Source organism: Vigna unguiculata, chromosome 7 (genome assembly GCF_037176805.1).
Source record: "Vigna unguiculata cultivar grain cowpea cultivar isolate G323 ecotype 2 chromosome 7, ASM3717680v1, whole genome shotgun sequence".
NCBI classification, from domain to species: Eukaryota; Viridiplantae; Streptophyta; class Magnoliopsida; order Fabales; family Fabaceae; genus Vigna; species Vigna unguiculata.
The window spans coordinates 26,914,164-26,937,127 of record NC_140798.1 but is presented as its reverse complement, the minus strand read 5'-3'; the positions used below and the strand labels follow the sequence as shown (position 1 = coordinate 26,937,127).

Here is a 22,964-nt window from a genome sequence, read left to right as displayed (position 1 = left end):
TTCGCTTCCATTGCCAATTTGATTCAATCGATTGTAATGAGTGTATTTGTGAAATATCAATTTTTCATACTCTTTATTATTACATGTTTAAGTCAAAGTTCTTCTGTCAGTTTGGTTGTTCACGGTTTTTACTGTTTCATTGAACTTCGTTTGTGACTCTGCTGTATAAATACATCACATGTCAATTTATAATGAATCGATATTAATGAAATCTATTCATGCAAAAAAAAAACATTTCAACTGATTAATTAAATCTACTAATTCCAAACTTCTGAACTTATCTAGTCATCCATACCTATATAACTCAAATAAATAATTAGAATAAAATATAGCACACGTGTGTGTATATTATGCATATATAATGTCCAAAATAATTTTATAAAAATAAAAATACAGATTGTAATTTATTTTTAAAATATTATTCTTATGAATATGTCTAAAAGGTGATGATTAGTACAGAGCCAATTAGGAGCATAAGAGAATTGTCCCCTTGGTCCCTCCTTTTATCTTTCGTCATTCTTATCCTTATTCTCTACATCTTAAATCTACCTTTTCTTTATTTCTTTATTATTTTGGTTTCCTTTTCTTTTTGTTTTCTTAATGGTCCCTTTATGTTCCTCGTCCTTCTTACCTGAGTTTTAATTAAGAAGATTAAGGTAAATGATGATTTCATCGATAAATAAATTTAAAAAAGCGTGTGAGAAAAACAAAAATATGACAATTGAAATTTACTCCATATATTATATTATTAAAATGAAATCATTAAATGCAAATGAAGTGAAACGTTGTGGTAAAGGTCGTAATGCCAAATAACTATAAATGGGTTATAGAATTTCATAGTGGATCGGCAAATTCTTGGGCCGAGCTGGATTTGAACCAACGTAGACATATTGTCAACGAATTTACAGTCCGTCCCCATTAACCGCTCGGACATCAACCCAACACAATAGGAAGAATACATTTCAGTTTTTATTAAAATTTTTTGATTAATTTCCTTTCGTAACACCCTACCCACCTCTGACTAATCTTCTTATAAATGAGAAAAAAAGAGGTTTCTCTATAAACATTTTTAAGATAAAAAATATTAAAATATTAAAATTTAAAGCAAGTAATTTTTTGTATGTTAAAATTATAATTTATGTGTAAGATAAAAATAAGGATTAAAACAAAATATAAAAATATAGTTTTTACATATAACTTGATATATACTAATTTTAGCTTTATTTTATTCTTTCATATTTTTACTTCCTTAAAATATTTACCTAGGATCCAAACCATGTCTGAGTACAATGTTGAGAATGGATTAATTAATATCTTCAAATTTATTTTTTGTGAAATTCAACCTCTTTGATATAGGTCGTATGAATGGTGAATACAAGATTTCAATACCACTTTCAATTTTTACCTAATAATGCAGGAGTAGGATCCTTGCAGATAAAACACCAGAGACAAAATTAATTAGAGACACATATGAAAAAAATATGCACAAAGATGTCTTTCTTACTGACAAAGTCTGAGAGAAAGTCAATAATTGAATCTCCACAGTGTTTATTTTTCACTGCTGAATTTCTCATTATGTGTGTATGAAAACGACAGTTAAGGGTTGTTTGGAGAGACTTAAATTTCTACTGTTAGTAAATATGAAATAAGAGACACATCTTAAAATGAAAACTTATTTTCTGTTGTACGCATATATAAAAACAAATATACTTTTAATTTTAACATAATTAAATGATAAAAAAACTTTCATAACCTTTCTTGTAAATAAATATGTCTTAGTATAAAAAAAGGAATTCGTTCCCATACTTTACCAAGGTAACAATAACTATAATATATATATATATATATATATATATATATATATATATATATATATATATATAGTTATCTCCTAACAAAACGTTCTTATATACATTTAACCGAATACATCAAAGATGAGAAAAACAAGTTAAAATTTGAAGTATTAAAACGGTTTTGTATTATTCAATAATAACTTATTAAGTTAATTATTTTATAATAAATATACCTATTTTGGATTTTTTTTATATGATAACTTAAGAAATAGATTTTAAACTTAACTAAGTCTTATAAAATTGGCTTGTAAGATTTTAAGTCTATCAAAGTTATGGATTAGAATATATCCTAGCGAGATTTGACATTTGTTATGTTCACTGTTTCACCTATTATATTAGAGTCTATCCTAACGAAACTTGATGTTCGTTGGGTCTATTTTTTCATTCACGATGGAACTGTTATCGGATTACCCATTATGATGTGAAGAGATGTGCTACAAGTTCCATATCAAATAGAGATAAAAACAAATTAAAATATATAAATGAGTGTGAATCTCATTTTACAAGCTAATTTTATAAGATTGCATTAGATTAATCTATATTTAACTATGAATACAATAAACAAATTTATAAATACTCGAGTCCATATTTATATAATCCGATCCCTATCCAACTATACTAATTTTATTTGATTAGCAAAACCTTATCTATTAATAGTGATTTTATGTCTATTATTCATTGAGTCTAAATTATCTCTCTTTAGCCTTTGGCTGAAACGAGGTCTTATATTCAATGGTATGCATGATAAATTAATTGTCCGTTTTACGTTTATAATTATTTATCCTAAATAGTTGTATTTTTTTTCTGTATACAGTGATTATTTTTAGTTTTTTTTTTTTAAAAAAAGTGTTAAAACAGTTTTCTTCTTTTTACATTTTAGGAAAAGCAAATAGTTTTCAATAAATTTTAAGACATATTCTTTAGTAGAAAATACTTTTCAAAATATACAATGGGCCATTAATCTAAGCTTGACCTGAATACATGGTTGCATCTATTTTTATCCAACTATATTTTATATATATATATATATATATATATATATATATATATATATATATATATAAACTTATTTTGATATGCGATGATGAGATGGAGAATCTAGTAATAGAAGAACCCGTGAATAATGTCTGGCCCGCATGGAGATAGATGAGGTTTTCTTTTCCACTCATCATCACTACTCTTTCTCTTTCTCTCTCTCTGTGCATGCAGAATATTGCAGAACAACAGTAACAGGAATATATATTGTAAGAGAATTGGATCAAATTACAAAACCAAGAAGAAACACTGAAACACTATTATGAGATTGTTATCATCATAACCTCAAATGTGTGCATCAATCACTTAGTAAGGAAACAGAATATATATCTATTAACCGATCCACTTGGGAACATTCATTCATACATGCTCTCATCATCATCATCTAAAAACGTCATATTATTTGGAATCGTGCACCATTCATAAAGTAATTTTCAGTTCCTCTGGAATATGTTATGTCCATAGCATGCATGTTCATACATGATTGAGTGTGTACTGTTCTAGGAATACGTGTGGTTTTACTTTTCAAATCTCTTTCTCCAAAATCAATCTTATATTATAAACATGGATATTCCAGATCGTGTTTGGTATACTACCCACAATTAAGTAACCATCACAGATAAGGAAAACTAAATAATTTTTTTCTCTTTTCTTATTATAATTGCCTACTCTTATTACTACTGATTTTCTGCATAAACTGATAAAAAGTTAGGCGCCCACCATTTCAAATATATATATATATATTAAGTAATGAGTCAAAATTGAAAGGCCGCATCATTATTCATTAAATATAAGATTTCTCAATAACTTCCAAAATTTTTAATCTATCAATTTCCTGGTAGAATTTTGAGGGATGGAAAACTACGTGCCAAATCAAATTGTGATATGGTTCTAGATAATTAGAGATATAAGCTTTAAATATTTAAATAATATATTTTGAGCTGCTAATTAAAAGTGAAGTACTTCAACATATGCAATACTCTTGAGATTCCGCAGAAACAAATTAAGTAAGTCTAATTAAGCATTGATCTAATCTTTGTTGAGGCTGGTTCCAAAAAGATTGGATCAATGTAAAGAACACACTAACGAGTGGTTGGTCAAAAAAGAATGGAATTGGGAGTCTTTAAAAGGTTTGGAATTAAAATTTGATGAATGATGAAAATATGGTTAAAAGGGAGATGTCACTAAACATGACCTAATTAAGTTATTTATTTAAATAAATGTAAAGAGCGCACATAGGATTCCAAATGAATTATATGATATAGAGGAAGAGAAAATGTGAAACTTGGTGGGTGTAGTCACAAAGATGTAATTTGTGATGGGTCCCTATTCCATACACGCCTATGGTTTATGAATGGCTTGCATGGCTGCTTCCACGGAAGTAGCCCACGCATGGCCCCTAAAGTTAGCGAATGCCAATGTTGATGTCCAAAATGACATCTTTGACCTTTGACGCAATGCAGGTTTAAACACCAAACCATAGCCCATGTTGATTACAGAAATGGCAAAATGGACAATTTGTGATATCCTTCCGTAGCTTTAGATTTGGGTTTGGAATAAAGAGCAAGGAAAGAAGAAAAGAAGAAACCTTTGCAAATTCTCTCCTTAGTGGGGTTTTTTAAGCACTTTCTCTACAAACTAGGATGTAAGAGAATAACACTGAAAGATAGAGTGCCAGAAAATCATGGCTATTATGGACAACAATTATTTGATATTACATTCCACGAACCAAATAATAAGCTTGTGGAAAGTGTATATACATACATCACCGAGAGAACATGCTACTTTCACATGAGTTATCAATTATTGTGTATATCATCCAAAAGGTGCAAGACCATCACAACTTTAAAACCATACTTAAAGAAGTTTTTTTTTTAATTTTTTCAGAGTCATATACATTACATATACGGTGTTTAAATTTTATATTAAAGGAAACGAGTGACTGTATGTATATATATTATTAACTTATGCATGCAAACTACATGACATGATTATGTTCAGATTATTACATTCACAGTTCGCAGTAATGTCAATCAGTGAATCAATCATGTTAGTTGTGGGGTTATCTCTTCAAATTTCTTAATTATCTTAAGCCATCTCATGAGTTATTCCTCTCTTTTAAGGCCCTTTTAAAAAGATTTGGGTGTTTATTACATGGAACAAAAACAAAAGACAGAAACTGCATCAGAGCTCGCTAAAAGAGAACAAAAAGATAAAAAATATAAAATTATAAATAAAATTAATTGAAGTATTTGTTAATAAAATATAAAAGTAAAAGGGGAATTTTACGAGTCAAGTGGGTAGGAGGATAGTTCCTAGTCTTTGCCCGGTCAATTCCGTCATCCACATCTCTCTTTTTCTCTCTGCAGACTTCTTAACCTTTTTTAGTCCTCTTGCCTTTTCCTTCACCAAAATTTCTTTCTTTGTTCAATTTTTTCTTAATGTGTTTTACAATTTGCCACCACTTTTGTTGTCATCATCACCTTCTCCTCTCTACAAATACTCAGTTATTATGAACTTCTCTTAACACAATAGATATATTAAGAAAACCAAAGTCAGGTTATTGAGTACTGAGATTGTATCTTCCTTTTTTCAATATGGTTGTTGATTGCATAGAGGATTCTATCGATGAGCATGGTTAATTTTACACATATACATATATCTAAAGTAATTGTTCAGAGTTAGCTCAGACAAACAATCCACACAGCTTAGACAGTGACTTCAAAAATAACCCACCATCATCATCATCATCACCTCCTTCCTCTCTTCACGAGATTACTTACTCATTTTACCTTTTTCTTTTATTGTAATGTTTTACCACAAAGTAAATGATGTCTTTCTCTGTCTATGAGTCCCTGCCACCCCTTCACTAGCAAGGTTCTGCATATATAATTATTAGGATTTTGCATTTCTTGCCTCAACAAGGAGCAAAAAGTAGCCATCACCAAACCAAGGTAATAAATACATAGCTACGGTTTGGAACAAACAAACAAACCAAGACATTAGAATATCGTATCTTGCTTTTCTTCTCTTTCCTTTTCCTCCAACTTGGAGTTTTTCTTCAAAGCCAATGTTCCCTTCAGTTATGTCCAATTCCAATTCCTTGTCCGAAGAGGCCACTGTCTCCTGTGGTACAAGAATCGCTGGACTCAATCACGTAGTCACAACAATCATTTCTCCACAACACCCTCAAAAGATCAAGAAAAAGAGAAACCTCCCTGGAAACCCTGGTAATCAATTAACTATTTTATCATTATATGTATAACCTCTTTTGGAGTTTCGATTATATATATGAGATGTCAATTATTTATTATCAGATGACATGTGTGTGCTGGTTAATTAGGTTCGTTTTCTGATTTAAACTGTGCACGTTTCAGACCCGGATGCTGAAGTGATTGCTTTATCACCCAAGACTCTTCTAGCTACCAATAGATTTGTGTGTGAGATCTGCAACAAGGGTTTCCAGAGAGACCAGAACCTTCAGCTTCATAGGAGAGGACATAACCTCCCATGGAAGCTGAAGCAAAGGAACAACAAAGAGGTGAAAAAGAAAGCCTATGTTTGCCCGGAACCCTCATGCGTTCACCACAACCCCTCAAGGGCTCTCGGGGACCTCACAGGAATCAAGAAACATTACTGCAGAAAACATGGAGAGAAGAAGTGGAAATGTGAAAAGTGCTCAAAGATCTATGCGGTTCAGTCTGATTGGAAAGCTCACTCCAAAACTTGTGGTACTAGAGAATACAGATGTGATTGTGGAACCCTTTTTTCCAGGTATTTTATCAACAAAATACTTTTATAAACTAGAGCTCATGCAGACACTCAACTTCTATTTATTTAGAAATTTTGAAGTGTGTTCATATGTTAGATTCAACTCAATTCAAAAGGGGTTCTCTTAAAAAATATTGGAGGATCTTTGCTCTTTATAAGAATGGAATTCAACCTGGTTTTAAATGCTCAAGTGCCGTGGTAGGTTGCATGAAAGTGGACAGAGAAAAATACAAGTGTCAATTTGCAGGAGTCACTGAAACTTTACCTGTTTCTGAATCCTAAAACAGCCAAATGAATGCGCGGCAATTAACAACAAAAACAAAATCATACATCGTTTGTTTTTATCTACTGTTTTATCTGTGACTCAATAGCATTTTGTTGTTCATTTTTTTTAACTCGTGATAATACATTCACATGCATGTCAGCATGAAGGGCATGATATGTACTATGTTTACATTATGTCAAAAAAAATAGTGTTCAATTCGTAGGGTTTAAGGCTACGAAAAAATTTCAAGGGTGTCAGAGAGTGATCAATTGTTTTCTAGACTTCTATTCTCTCTCTCTTAACATGTATGCACAAATGAGCGTATATGGAGTGGATGCAGTCTCTAAGAAAATGATGGGATCTATTTTTGTCTACTGAAAAAGTAAAAGAAGTATAATTAACATCGTTCAAAAATTTGTGATGATTTCTTACTTTTTCTTAAATTTTTTTAGTTTAGCCATTTTTCTCTGAACTTTCATCATTGTGAAACCTGATAAATCTGCAAAAATATCTGATATGCTAAGTTGCTTTCCTCTAGCATCATCAGTGCGTATATGGGATTCATTTACATTTCTCACCATTAAGTGTCGTGCATGAGCTCTAGTTTCCCAAGACTTCCGCCATCATCACAACAATGCCAATTATTCTTTTACATTGAATCGGTATCAATTTTGGACCAACTTTGGATAATTTCCAATTCAAATCTATATACACCAAAATAAGATTTCATTTTTATAGTTCAAAAGGCTACTAACATATATAATGTAAGTCTTTTCCAATATTTTTTTGTTATCTCCATGCATGAAGCACATGAGCATTCATCAAATTTCTACATTCATTTTCTTCTCTCTCCTACTTTAAATTTGACCCTGAGACATGATTCATGCCCCATTAGGTCTAATCCTTTTACACTTCAATCCGTGTATGGATTATTACCTCTCTCCCATGCATGATTTTCCCCACCTTTTTTGAAACGGGGCACATTCTACAAGGATATGTAATAAGTCCTTCTTCGGTTTTGCAAACTCCACAATTGACATGCATGATTTCACTTCATTCATTAACACCCCCAAAGAAAAAGGAAAAGAAAAAAGAAACTCCCTTGCTCCTATAATACCCTAGTTTCTTAAAATGATATATCTAAAATGTGAAAAGGGAAGATTAATTGATTCATGTTTTTTAGTAAAAGTTTATTGGTTTTGTTTTGTATAGTGTGATATGGATGGAGGAATATATCTGTAGGGTTATCTTGTGCAGTGGAAGTAAAATTTGTATTATTTGTGTGAAAACTGCAGGAAGGACAGCTTCATAACTCACAGAGCATTCTGTGATGCATTGGCTGAAGAAAGTGCAAGATTGTCAGCAAACCAATTGGCCACAAGCACCACAAACCCTTTGGTCCAATCCCTCTTTCTTTTCCCAACCCAACAACACAACAACAACAACATCAACACCACCAACTTCATCAATCCCTGGGACCCAAACCCAAACCCTAACCCTAGCAACCTTCCAACCCTTCACAACACCATCAAACCTGAATCTCACAACTTCCACACCCCCATCTTCAACAACACCAACAACATCTCTTCTCCTTCATTGCTTCTTCATCATCCCCCCAAGACCGTCATAACCTCACCCTACGGTGACCTCCACGTCCGCCCCTCCAACGCTGCCACGTCAGCGCACCTCTCCGCCACTGCGCTGCTCCAGAAAGCTGCAACCTTTGGCGCCGCCGCCATCACGGGCCCCACTCACGTCACTCCGCTCAGCATGCCCGAGTTGGGAACCGGGTCGACTCAGCTGGACTCGGTGCCACCCGAACGCTACATGAACATGAGGGGCCTCACGAATAGCGACGGTCTCACCAGGGACTTTCTTGGCCTCACCAATGGCGACGCGGTGAACGTTAGCATCGACGTCAAGGACATGCTAACGTTCACGGGAGGGAGCGTAGAGTACAACCATTACCACCACCAACCCTACGATCACCATCATAATCATAGTAACTCGCTTTTCAAACCACAGCATGGGTTTGGATTCCTTGGGACAACCACTGGCCCCGAATCCTGGGGAAATTGTGAGTGAACTGCTTTAGTCTGAGAAAATTGTAAGCTTCGGTCACAAATTTTCGAAAAAACTTTACTACAATCCTTAATTTTACCAGAGTTGTTCTTTTTATATTACAAGAAATGTTAACAATACACTCCTAGCATTCTCTTTTAATACACTCGTTTTTATAGATTAAAATTTATTGAAAACCACTTTTATTAATAAAAGTTTGTGAAGGGGTGTGCTGCTAACAGTGACCGTTTGTACTGAATGACCTTGTTTAAAATCAAGGACTGAAGTAAAAATCTTGCAATGAAAGTTACTAAAGAGATTGTTGCTTACAATTTTAGGGACCAATGTGTTGCCTTTTTTTTTTTTCTGATACCCTTGCAGGAACTTGTATTTTTATTTTACCCCTTTGAATTACTACAGTTAATGCTTTGGCTGAGAGTTTGGTTGATGAATTAATGATTAAAAGGCTTTTTGGTTGTGATGTTGTTTTCTTAAGGTACTAGAATTGTTGTATGGTTAATGAAAGTATAGATTAAATGGTTAATGAATTTAGGTAGTTGATATGATAGGATGCATGGTGATAATTTTGCAGTAGGCATAGAATTTGTTTGTTGAATATGTGTGGAAGAGCAACGACGGTGGTGTTTCTTGTGAGTGTGGAAACAGAGAAAACGTCACATGCACAATTATAATGATTGGTCCTTTTGTTTTTATCACTACCCACGTCCCATCTTTGTCTTCACAGCTTTTAATCTGCTGCTACTGCTACTAGCCAAACTAGTGTGTCTCATATTTTCTATTTCCCTCTGCTCACCTATAATATCATATAAGAGAGAAATAAAAGGGAATCACACCATTTAATCTCATATTTAAAGAAACTAAAAACAACAAAACTCTTTATTTATTACCATTATTCAACATGTATTTCCTTAAGTAATGAAAGGTATTTAATAAGATACATATGCATTGCTTCAAAATACTCTTCATTCAATATTGTTAAAAAAAAAGAATGAAACAGGTGATAATGCAGAGTTATATATGTATAGGCACATCACATATATATACACGCAGTGGTTTTTAATTAAAATGGTCCACTTGTTTCATTTAAATCTCGAAGTCAAGCATTTTTCCAAACCTTTTCGTATTAAAGAGTTAATTTGATTTTGATTTTCAAAATAATTATTATAAACTGGTCAGTTTATGGAAATTACATTATTCTCAATGTATTTTAATTATATTTAATATTAAAAACTTGCTCAAAAATATCTACCCTCAACCCATTTTTTTGTTTTAATAAAGACACATGATTGAACCTTTATTGGGAACAATCATATTAAAACAGGGTATAAAAGACATTTTTTCTTAAGCCAAATAACATCACTAAATGATAAAAAAAAATGAGGAAATAAATGACAAAAATTTTCTTTTAAATATTAAACACAACTACAATAATAATACCTAACTACGCTAAATGCCTTAGGTCATACATAAACTGTACTTGCTGTCTCCATTCTAGAATTTCATGAACGACATAGTTGTATGCATAAGTATATATATAATGATGCACCTCGTATGATAATAGTAAGAGAATGATAGATAAATGTACATAATTTTGTATGTATATATATTATGTTTCTAAATCATAATTAAATAAAGAAAAGATACTATCTTCTGTTAAAATGAACATGGTGAATAAAAGTTAACTATATCAGAAAGTTTACGAGAAAGACAAGTTCTACGAAAAATCAGAAGTATATATTGAGAATTCATAGTTTTAACATGAAGTAATACGCGTAGATTATCTCGAAATTAATGATCGTGAGGTTATCACATGTCGGCAAGGGTTTAGCAGTTACAACCATGCAAGCTTTTCCAATGACTGAAACACCCTTGCTGTGAACCCCATGGATGAGAGCTAGAGACCACAACACATCTAATAAACAATAAATTATTATACCCTATGACATGAATTTTCATATGTAAAAAAAAAAAAAATCATGTTGGTGAAAGATAGATATGAATTCCCTTCTGTAATTGGTCGAATAAATAACCACAATCTAAATTTGTGCATAAAAATCTTTGTGACAGTGGAACTTGTCATGCGTGTTGAACATTATTTGCATAATAATTTAGTTTAAGTCTGTGTCCGATAGCGAATGATGCAGATTGTGAAGGTCGTGGATTAGAAGTGACACCATTTTTGGATTTAGCAGCTAAATGCCAAAGTTCTCCGTGTCGCAAGCTTTTGTCTCCGTTTGTGCCATGCAACACAACACTCCAAAAGGGTCAAATAACCCATTATTGTTCCGATTAAATTTAACCAAAGAATTTTCGTGAATCATATTCAAACAGAAACAGCTCATGTATCTGCTTTTTTGTGAAACTGAAATCCAAGCCCGTGAGTCAATGAGATCAGTGAGTAATTGTAATTACTACCATGTACAAGATCCATGTGGGTCCCATCTACTGATTAATTCACGTACGGTGAAAAAGGTGCAAAGACATTGCAGGCTTTCAAGTCAAGAAAGAAAGCATTAATTTCTACGGTGTACATTCGTTGTTCATTTCATATATAGAAAATTTTATTTTTCTTCATTGATCGATCCACTTGGGACGAAAATTGCAAATTGCAAATTCCAAAACCAACTTGGATTTAGCTACTTTGAGGGAGATGGTGCTGCCCACATATTTATTGCGTAGAGCATTAACCAAATTCCAAGAAATTCTTTTTTCTTTTGAGGGAGAAAATGGATATGGTATAGTTTTGAGAAATGGAGGCTTTTTTTGTAAAGGGACGCTCCAAAACATGGAAGTGAATGAGGTTATGAGCGTGAGTGAAAAGGCAAGATAAATTTTACGATGTGTGTTTGTATATTTGTGCGGAGTGTTATGGTGGTCCGGTGGTAATCAATTAAAAGGAAAAGGGAAAAAGAAGAGTACAGAAAATAAAGGAAAAGGAGAGAAAAAAAATGTCAACGGTTATGAAAAAAATGGTTGATGCACGTTTGAAAGTTTAAATTGGCCTTCTTTTCAGTATATTCTTTATCAACTTTTGTGCCGCGTAGGCTTTGGCTGGCTACGTCCATAGATGTAATTCAATGTCATATATGCTGTCTACACTATTTATATATCATATCATGCTTTTGCATGAACCACCGTTTTGTCAACTTTAATTCATAACTATCATCTTAAACATGATAAAGAGACAGAAAATCAATTTTGATACGCATCAATAAGTTTTTAGTTGTTATTTATACCTTAAGTAATCTATTATTTGACATGCACGTTCATATAAGCTAAAGAAAAGGAATGAAGAAAGTTCTTTGCCACTAAAACTGAGTAAAATTCACTGCAAGAGCACGGAAGAGAAAGAGCATAGGGATTAACGAAAGAAGGTGGTGTCGGATTTTATGGTTTATATTTAGGTGTGTGTGTGTGGGGGTGTTATGGTATATCCAAGCTTTTAGAAAGTATATTCACAAGTTGCAGGGTTAAGGTACAATCCATTCCATTTGCCTACTTAAAGAGACAACCTCTTTTCATGTCCCTCTGCTGTAAAAGAAGAAAAACCAAAAGCCTCTTCTATTCCCTCCATCATCCCCTTCTTTATCTCTCAACATTTTACATTTTACATTCTACATTCTTGCATATGTCATCTTCCACCACAGATTCTCATCTCATTCACCTTTCTTTTTTTCATCTTTTTCTTCCCCACACTGTTAATTATTACCTCAGCTTTCTTTTCCCTGCCATTCTTAGATACTGTAACAGAGCTATTCTTGGACACTGAGTGACATACATTCTTTCTATACCCACTTCCAATATTGATTTCTCTACACTTTCTTAATTTTATTTCTAGAGTTCATGCGTTAATAGTAGCTGTCCAACTTTTTTCAAGTGAAGAATGTTAAACATCTATTATTTAAGAAAACAACTAAGTTTCCTAATAAAGAAGTTATATTTAAAATAGTAATTAAGATAACAATGTGGTATTTCTAAATATTAATTGACAGATTTTTAACAAATAAAATAACTGTTTTACAGGATACAGATTTTGTGAAAATGATTGGGTACTCATCATTTTTTAAGATAATAACCCAATAACAAAAGTATACTAGAATAAAGCACTTTACTAAAAGAACAATGCTGTAGAATATTGTCAATAATAATTTGTCTAAATTAGGCTTCTAAAGCTGCTCACTGATCTGGTACCTGTTTCAAATCAAGACCACGCATTTTTTTTTTTCATCCATATATGTTTCTCACGCCAGTTAAAACATTCTGAATTATGGGTAGAAACATCAACACAAATAAGGTAACATTGTTTTAGTATTTTCCTAATCCAGCGTCCAAACTGAATTTTTTTTTTCGTTTAAGGAAAAGAAGCATATGACGGGGACAAAGAACTTTGGCATGTTAATTGAACGTATATACACATCTGTTGTAACTTGTACAAATATGAATACAGTTCAAAATAGTGATGATGGTCTACTGAACTATAAACGACAAACAAAAGTACAGGCCCAGACGAACAGCTTCAGTCTCCTATATGCATCAGTTTGTGGGCCAATTCATTCATATGTTTCACTTCACTTGGCATCTAGGGACCCAGACGAAGAAATGCTTCAAGCATCAATTTACTTTTTGGAGGTACTGGTGGGCCAATTCGTCCATCAAGTTTACTCCTTTTTGAATCTCTTCTAACACCCAGCTTTCAGCTTTCCAGATTCACTCCCACAAATTTATCCAATACGTTTTTAAACGCCTGAGCCATACAAGTAAAGAAAGTAAAAGAATCAATGCATTTGAAACGCCTAAGCCTATTTTAAATTATGCATGTACTTTCATGAGTTGTTCAAAGTTTAATAAAATTAGCTTCGATCAGTTTTTATTAAAACATTCCACGTTTATATGACTAAGTAATTTTCTGAACAGAGAAAACTCTTAACCCATTTGCATATTCTCTCTCATATACATGAAAGTGAAACTAAAGTCTCAATGCACATGCAGTGCAACAAATGCAAGACTCATGCATAGCAATAATGATGAGGATAGAGACTATTGAAAAGAGAAAGATGCCACCATCAAAGTATATTTAGGAAATCTGTCACTCTCAGGCAAAAAAAAAATACAGAACATGACAGTCAAAATTGTCAAAATCAATTGATTCTGAGAAATAAAAAATAGTTTCTTTGGTCAGAAAATCATCGATTATTCAAAACGAAAATGACAGAGAGTATATAGAATGTTATAAATGTTGAGGTAAAGCGAATGAAAATATCAGAGGATATGATAAAAGCGCCAAATGCAAAAACAAAGATAGAATAGCGGAAATATGACATCAAATGCATATCGAGCTTGATATAGTGCAATTATTTAAGCACAGTCGAGTAATGACAGGCAGATAGTAACCTCTGTCATGCCCAATTAATTTTAGATAGATAGGCAGCAATAGTTATTGGAATGAGAATAACCTCTACGTGATCCTAACATTAATCCATCCAAGATAAGTCACAAGTCTGGCCCTAGATTGCAACAACAAAATAGCTTTGTCATATAATAAACTACCGTTCAAATATCAAGGCATTTTGATCCTGGATCATATACCAGCATTGCTGTTTGCTAGGCATTGAATGCGGCCAGAGTGGAAACAAAATGGTGTAACTTTGAACTTAGTGAAAACAACTAAAAAAGAGATTGGCAATCAACAAGTGTTCACTTTCTTTCACCCAAGTAAAACTGATATAGTAATATTACATCAACCATGTGGGCAAAAGAAACAGATGTAATTCCTCAATAAGCTTTTAAAGTCGGCTATATGTTCATGGTTTCTATAGAGCATGGAAACAAATGTTTGACTTGCTTATTGGCAGAAAGTTCTAATGAGCGAAATACCATCTTGCTGAAGCTCACAACACAAGCTAAATGGCTAAATATAGAACTAAATTTTGCAAATATAAATTATAAGCTAAATTCAGAATATTAAATTCCAAAAGATAAAGCTAGAGCACAGCTCAACAATTACCTGTTGAGTGAACAACTCCTTCCCTTTTAGAATTGAATTCATTGCTGCAGATTGGTCTTCAAATACACTGTAGAAAGCTTCATAGAATCCATTCCTAAAATTACAGGGACAAAATTGGATATTATCATTTTGACAACTACAAAAAAATAGATGTTATCTATACGAGTAAGTACCGATCTTCCTCAAGAGTATGTTGATCCATCTCATCAAATTTCCGAGTAAGGACTTCAGCCCCAACTGGCGAAAGTACATGCAGAACAAGAGCCTCTAAAGTTCTTGGGAAATTGTGCTGAAAATAGTAAATAATCCAACATGCTTCAAATAATATATAAATGCATACAACTTAAATGATCAAACAAACAACTAAAACCTAAAAAGATTAGTATATAATTCAAGTTGCAGAAGTAGTAATAGCTCCAATATCATTGATAATTGAAAAAACGATGGAAAGCACAACATATAAAACTAAAGAAGCGGTCACAATGCCCTTATCCTAATACAACAAACAAAAATCTCAATCTCATCCAAACATGTTTGTCAACTCATAAGGAATGAAAATTTTCATTGTTATGACCAAGTAATATATCTAACCATAATGAAAACACCCACCCCACAAGTTCAAAGTACCAAGAATTGCATAAAGAATATCAAACTTCTTTGACATTTGCAAGTTTAGTAGGTTAATGTAAACCAACCGCCATAGCAAGAAAGACTTCTTGGAGAGTTTGTGGATTGATGTCCCAGAGAAATTTAGCAACTGGATCATCTTTATAGTCAGCATTCACTATTTTCTCAAATTTATCATTCAGTACAAGCTCATAACCATTTGTAGAAGTTGACAGTGATTGCCGATCCTGGTTGGCGTTGACACTGTTGTGAACTAAAGACACAAGTTCATGAAGCACCTGAACTGCAGCCGGTTCCAATTCTTGCAAAGTCTTCCTCTCTTTAAGTCTTTTCTCTTTTAAATCCATCCCTTTCAACAACTTACCATCATTTACATCGGCATGATCGGCATGATCTGACAATCAGATTATCAATACTGGGTTAGACAGCCACTGGCAAAAAGATAGAAGGGATATTCTTCTCACAAGGAGACACTCATAAAAACAAACTTCATCAGCACCTTCTTGTAATTTACCTACCTGCTTGTTCATTATTAGGCAACTCGCATACCCGCATCCTAGTTTCCAACCCCAATTTACGCAGTAGTTGGTCCTGTCTATTGAAAAAAATAAACATGTCACAAGTTCAATACAATTACTTCGAATTTATGAAGACTAGGGAGAGAAGCACTAATAACCAGATGGTTTAACTTTATAATGAACTTAGCAAACCATTCCCTTCTCCAGACTTGAGATAAAATTATAGAGAAAATGACAGGAGTTCATAAGTTTGTGCTTACTACTTCAACAGCTGTTACTCCTCAAATAGCAATTAAAACCTTTCATAATTGTAATTTGACAACAAATAACTATCTAATCATAGACTTGATAGAATGACAAGGACAGAAAATTATTGATTAATAAGGAAATGAACTACTAGGTCTCTTACAATCAAGAAGCCTAAGAAATATTCTGCCAAAGCTCCTACATGAAGATAACCCCCCTGCAACAGAAAAATACTAACCAATGATATCTCCTCTCCAATAAACCATGTCTCACCAACCAATCCCTCTCTCCTCACACTTGCTACATCAATAACTCTCAACTCACTCAGTCTTTTTCTTTCTTCTGGAATATACTTTCCAAGTAAATGACTTATTTGGGCTCATACCCAAAATTGATCCACTTCACCATTGGTCTCAATGACCAATCTGAAACTTTTTAAACCAGTGAGTGATACTCTAAATAGAAAAAAGGCACAAAGAATAACACTAAAAGAAGCAACATACACATCAGAAGATTTCTAAAAAAAGGAAATAATTTACATGTATACCTCTCTAGGTGTGTTCAAAAGTTACAAAATAGTATACTAAAGTATCAATTTTTAGCTTTATAGCTGTATCCATCCTCCAATACCAACCACCCAGTACGTGAAAAGGAATAAAGAATGAAGTAGAATGTACACTTTATTAGAACTTTCATCAGTAAATGACACAATTTTAACCAGGCACGTACCATTTCTTTGTCAATCAATCTTCGTATGTGTCCCATCCAATAGGTGAATTATAATTGACAAGAAAAAGAATAACATTCAAAAGTCAGTATATCTCATAAGCATTATTTGGGGATAAATTATGCATAAAAACTACATCATCACCAATATCTTACCTTCTCAATATTCTGCGTAAATAATAAGCATCCATGTGTTCCAACATGCAAGACATCATGTTAGATCTCCACCAAAAGTTAATTGCAATGGTCAAATCATCACTATCTACCTGATGGAACCTATAGCAAAAAGTATTAATGAGACCAATGAAATATAAATAACAAATGCGAGACATTTTAAGAAGTTTGTAGATATTTAGATACAAAAACAATAACCAAGGCTTTGCACACTAGGTGGGGTCAACTGCATACATCAAACAAAACCAAAAAGATGTCATGAATCATATCAATAGAAAACTAATTGACCTCTAAATCCTTCTTAATTATTTTTTCTACAATTTTTCTGTCTCCACCAACCTCTAGCGATTGTTTTACCCTACATTTGATCAACTCTCCACAATGAGGCTTCTATAATTATAATACAAGTCTTCTCCACACACCCAAACCATCTGATCCGATGCATGTTTCAACCACATTTTCTACAATGCATTCCAATGCATTCATTCCTAATTCTATCTTGTCTAGTATGTCCCCTCACATCTACTACGTTAAATTTATTCTCCAACTAGCTATTTTACACCCAACATTCAATTCCATTCAATTTTCCTTTAAGCTTGACTGCTGGTGCCTTTCTATCATAGAGGACACCACAATTTCACCTATCCTGCTTAAATCCTATGTTTTACATCTCCCGTTTTTTGGTCATTATGTACGAAGCACTCTAAATACTTTAACCATGTTACCTGTTATATTGTCTAATCCAACTGAGTTGTGTAAAATAAATTTATATTGTCAGATGCGCATAACCAACAAATCTAAGGGAAATACACTAATAGCATTTTAAGCACCAAATACACAGAAATTATGACAAAATATGAACACGAAGCTTAAAGTGAAAAACGAAGCATGATGCTTTGTCTCCAGATGTATAAATAACAAACAGAATTTTAAATTACATTCAGTATATCTTAATGCTTTCCATCCTACAGGAAATATTATACTCTCTTGGCACAACAACCTTTAACAAAGTGTTTTATGCCAATGAATAAAATATGGAAATCAATCTAACAAGGCCACATCATATAAAACAGTACACTTTCAAATGTAACCATTCCAACCTTAAATAATAAGATGGTCCTGGAAATGAGGAAAATATAATGCAACACAAATATACAAAAGAAATGAGAGAGTGGCCTTTAGAAATGTTAGTGTGAAGATTCGTTGGGCCTGTAAGGCTGTATGAATGGATACAAGCAGTTAAGACACAGACACAAATATAAATTGAAAACAAAGCACGCCTATATTTACAATTTGACAAGCATGAAACAATTCAAAGATTAACAACCATCATTGAAAACCTCAAAAATCTCAAACAAATATGTATAGATTCTTTCTTGGGTATATTTTACATGATCTTTTTTCTTTCTGATCAGCAATGGCTGCTAGAAAGATTGACAAAAAATAAATGACAACTTATACTATTATCATGCAACAAGTTTCTCTGTCCAAACCATCCAGCCTAAGCCAAGTTCCCCTAGTTCAGATGACAGACACTGAGAAAGTCATATCCTAAAGACATTGTCAAATTTTAGGGCTTACCAGCCTTCGGGAATGAAAAGTCCATCACCTGCCTGAAGAACAACCTTTTGAGCAAACTCCATTGAGCATTCTGCCCTTGGATAAATTGAGTAGTCAGGATTTTCTAGAGATACAGAACTGCCACATGGATTTTATTAGGAAAAAACAACAGAGATGTCAGAATATAATGATGCCTTGGTGACTACTAACTAGTGAGTTGTGTTTTGTGGACTTCACTTCTAAGAGTTGAATTCGTCTCATGCTAGTAATAGCGCAGGGTACAACAACCTATTCAACACATTGATAGAGATAGGAGACCTAACAATCACTGAGTGCATTTGGTCATACAGTAATTCTCTATTTATTCTCTCTCTCTCTCCTCTTAATATTTGTTTTTAAATAATACCTGTGATTAGAAGCCTCCCCGTATATGGGCATTGGGTAGAGTGAGGGACTGGCAGAAGGAGGCCACAAAACAACTACAAAGAATTTGATTGTTAGAGAAGGTTGTAAAATAAATTGAATAAAGGGAAATGAGAAGACTCTTGAAAACAAAGCTTGAGGGAGAAGTAAATAAAGTTCCAAAACCCTATTGGGGGTGATACATTGTTTATCGTCACATTACTTTAGACATTAAATAGACTAAAACATCAGTAAACCATACCAATGTACTGAAATTTACTAATAACTGATACCCTAAGAATGTGTAAAAGAAAACTGAGAAATACCACATCCATCACTCAGAAGAAAAACCACACACTGGCAAGGTCATAGGATACATCAATAAGAGGAAGACATACCTCGTTTGCAGCCAGAAACTATACAAAGAAGATTGTGGTGTGGATCATAGTGAGTACTTGATCTGGCTTCAGCATTGTTCATCCACAAATTTATAGAAGATAACTCTTTTGATGCCAAAATCGAAGGCTGCAGAAAACAAAAAGCCCAAATAAAAAGGGTAGTAATAAAAGCTCCTATTACAGAGAACAACTAGATATACATAGCTGTAGACTACAACAAATAACAGGGATAAATGCACCAACCGTCTGAATGTCTTCCTTTAGGGTTTCTAACTGAACGGTTTCCTGACTATCGCTGTTCATTATTGGTACCTGAAATATACATCACCAACATTCATTTGAAAATATGCCACCATCACACTATCTAAAAAGAAAACAAAAAAACTCACCTTCTAGGGAATTATTTTAGAAATTGTGAGGGTAAATTTTCTTACAATGAAGACGAATATATAATCACCCAAGGTAAGCAGATAGCACTTAGGTTAGATGGTACTCATGGAGATGAATGCCAATTCAGGTAGCTTTTATCACTAACTATTATATAATAGCATTGATTTCACATGCTATACTTTATGCCTATGAATATTCTTCATTGTCATTTCATCAACTTAGGGACAGCGCCAACGCAGAGATGACAATCAAATTCAATGAAATATAACAAAGCACATAACCTTCATAAAAAACAATTAAGAAAATCTTTTTATAAATCAGTTGGCAAAATTACCGACTATCTAATAGATGTTGGATTTTGAACCTGTGCTAAATAAATTTGTTCGGGAGCATCTTCCAAGGATAAACAAGCATGTTTTGTATCATCGTCAGTTTGTGAGGCAGGACAATGATCAAGACCCTGATGGTGGCGCTTACTTTGCATCTGCATCCGCTTCTTGCAAAAATCAAGGAAGTTAGAAAATGGAAGAGGAACCTGCAAGGAAAGAAAAACAGATTAATCACGCATCATTTCATCAGTAGACCGAAAACCATATATAGATAGTTTTTGAGAAACGAAAAAGAATACCCTCTGATGGCTTCCAAGATCACCATAAAAAACAGGTGCAGATTGAGATATCATGGCCTCCACCGTGCAAGAGCCCACGCGTGCCTGGGTTTCAACACATAGCAGCAAATGAAAATGTTCAACAGACTGTTAACTTACTTCAATCAATGATACAAGACACAAGGAGATGAACGATGCAGAGAAGAGAATGTGAGTAAAGTGAAGAGGAACCTGCAAGTAGTCGAGGCCACCGTTGGATGGATTCCAGTGCGAGAATGCCTTCCAACTTTTGGTGCACCCGCGAAAAACCTTTTTTTCCGGATTGAAAAAACCACCAATTAATTAACTGTAAATAATAAATTGCGCATGAAAGAGAGAAGAGAGAGAATAAAGAGTGTTGTGTGTTGTTTACATACAGCGGGAACGTTTGAAAGCTCTATCAGAGAGTCGAAGTCTTTGGCCGTTGGAAGCTCATCGAATCTTCGGATTCGAATGGACGACGACGACTCCATTCAATTCGAAACCTCTTCTTCTTCTTCTTCTAAGGTTTATTATTTGTTTACTCTCTGAAGCAGCTAGCAAGAATTGAATTGAATGTTCCAATTTCCTGGTTTCAGAAGCTGAGAAATGAATTTGCTGGTAGCATTTGTGTGACCTGTGACCAATGATAATGGTTTTTTCTGGGGTTTCTTCCTTCAGCCCGTTGTGTTCTTCCTGCACCCCCAACTTTTGTTTTGTTGCATTCATTTTACCCCTAAAAAATATATATTAAAATAAATAAATTATTATTATATCTTTACTTCTTCAGACACTTTGAAACCTTATTTCTGTTTTTTTTTTTCTCACCGTTAAAGTTGTGTGAAGGTTGTTTGCCATGGTTAGTACAAGATCTTTCAAGTGAAGGATTTATCCTGGTATTTTTGTTGATTTGAAGTAGTTAGTAGTTGAATTCATGGTGTGCTTTTCCAGCGTGGTGGTCTCGGTGTCAAGGGTGATTGAGATTAAGTGTAAGATGCATCGTACTAAGAAATTCATTTTCTTTTTTATCAAATTTCAAAATTCGAGTTATGAAGCTAATCTTATGATTTTATTCATATAGATTCAAAATGTATGATGCTAGTCTTTTTATTTGTGCAATGCGCAGGACTTTTTCAAATGTAATTTTTTTTGTTATTATAATGAACAACGAGTGATATACAGATTATATCTATGATGAAAAATGACATCTTTTTAATTTGTAAAGTGGATGATGCATAAAGATAATATGTCATCTCCAAAAATATGATAAACATTGAATATCATTTTAATTGGTGGACAAAAGGTGGTTCATCGCTTGTAATGTACAATTTAAATAAGACAACCACCATAATTAGGACGATATGCAATTTTCATCATTGTAGTTAATTTCAATAAGTTTATCTATGTTTGAACAATTGAATAAGTTTAAATAATAATCACAAATACTGAGATACATACCTAAAATCTCTTTTTGTTAATGAGTTTCAAAAATTTCTTTGTAGAGAACGTTTTTAGTTGTGTTGGTCACATTTTCATCTTCATCTAGAATATGTATTTTCAGTCCTTTCTTTGTTTTTACCAAAGAAATAGCAACATTTAGTTATCCATGTGTGAATATTGGACGTGGAAGATAAAGTTCAACTCTAGAAAGCGACTGATGTGTTGCTACTTTCATAACCATTTTTTGTATATTTCTTTTTTCTTCTTCGATTGTCTTCTTTATTATCTGTCAGAAAACAAAAATTTTAGTAATACAAATGAGCACTTCATATCCTATTGTTACAAACTTATACCTCTTTATTGAAGTTGTTTTCAAACTACATGAGTACAATCATGCAACCTGAGTACAATCAAATGTTACAAACTAACCTGAATAATTCTTACTTCTTGTATGCAATCTTTCATCTAGTAGCATCTTCCTTCTAATCCTTACACTTTGGCAATGTTTTTTCTCCATTCCAGAACTATACTTGGAATACTTTGAAACATTACAATTTGAAGAAGAAGCAAAAACACAAATAAGTTCAATAAAGGGTTGGAAAAATGTTTACTGATTTGGTGCTATATTCATCAATGTATTTCTTCAACTTTTTATTTGACATTGTACATGTAATCACTATTGTAGAAACAAATATATTTGTATTTGTAATATAAACTAGTTATAATAGTACAAAAAGTTTTCATCAGTAAATAAATCCTACAAATAGAAAGCACATGCAGTGTACACTGTTAATAAGACAGAAACATCATATAAATAGGAATTGTTTCATAGTTGTTTTCTTTTTGCA

The 22,964-nt window shown here is 33.1% G+C and overlaps 2 protein-coding genes across 2 annotated transcripts; one reads left to right on the top strand and one right to left on the bottom strand.

Annotated features, from left to right (window-relative positions):
• Positions 1-5,301: 5,301 nt before the first annotated feature.
• On the top strand, positions 5,302-9,464 carry LOC114189868 (protein indeterminate-domain 12-like). Its single transcript, XM_028078589.2, has 3 exons — positions 5,302-6,118; positions 6,266-6,662; positions 8,220-9,464. Exons 1-3 carry the CDS (start codon positions 5,959-5,961, stop codon positions 9,007-9,009), a joined length of 1,347 nt encoding a protein of 448 aa, XP_027934390.1. The 5' UTR covers positions 5,302-5,958; the 3' UTR covers positions 9,010-9,464.
• Positions 9,465-13,375: 3,911 nt separating this feature from the next.
• Positions 13,376-21,395, bottom strand: LOC114191112 (2-oxoglutarate (2OG) and Fe(II)-dependent oxygenase superfamily protein). Its single transcript, XM_028080289.2, has 15 exons — positions 21,075-21,395; positions 20,890-20,967; positions 20,680-20,763; positions 20,416-20,586; positions 19,905-19,973; positions 19,662-19,788; positions 19,268-19,340; positions 18,883-18,999; positions 17,284-17,403; positions 17,131-17,149; positions 16,156-16,228; positions 15,706-16,031; positions 15,184-15,299; positions 15,011-15,104; positions 13,376-13,750 (listed from the first exon to the last, which is right to left on the bottom strand). The coding sequence occupies exons 1-15, from the start codon at positions 21,168-21,170 to the stop codon at positions 13,700-13,702; spliced, it is 1,614 nt and encodes a 537-aa protein (XP_027936090.1). The 5' UTR covers positions 21,171-21,395; the 3' UTR covers positions 13,376-13,699.
• Positions 21,396-22,964: the final 1,569 nt, after the last annotated feature.

Coding starts and splice junctions, on each gene's coding strand:
- LOC114191112 (XM_028080289.2), bottom strand. CDS start 21,170: ATGGAGTCGTCGTCGTCCATTCGAATCCGAAGATTCGATGAGCTTCCA. Junction 15,300..15,705: donor AAGTCTTTCTTGCTATGGCG/GTTGGTTTACAT, acceptor TACTATTTTCAG/CACAATTTCCCAAGAACTTT. Junction 13,751..15,010: donor AGGAGTTGTTCACTCAACAG/GTAATTGTTGAG, acceptor TGTATGGCTCAG/GCGTTTAAAAACGTATTGGA.
- LOC114189868 (XM_028078589.2), top strand. CDS start 5,959: ATGTTCCCTTCAGTTATGTCCAATTCCAATTCCTTGTCCGAAGAGGCC. Junction 6,119..6,265: donor AAACCTCCCTGGAAACCCTG/GTAATCAATTAA, acceptor TGCACGTTTCAG/ACCCGGATGCTGAAGTGATT. Junction 6,663..8,219: donor TGTGGAACCCTTTTTTCCAG/GTATTTTATCAA, acceptor TGAAAACTGCAG/GAAGGACAGCTTCATAACTC.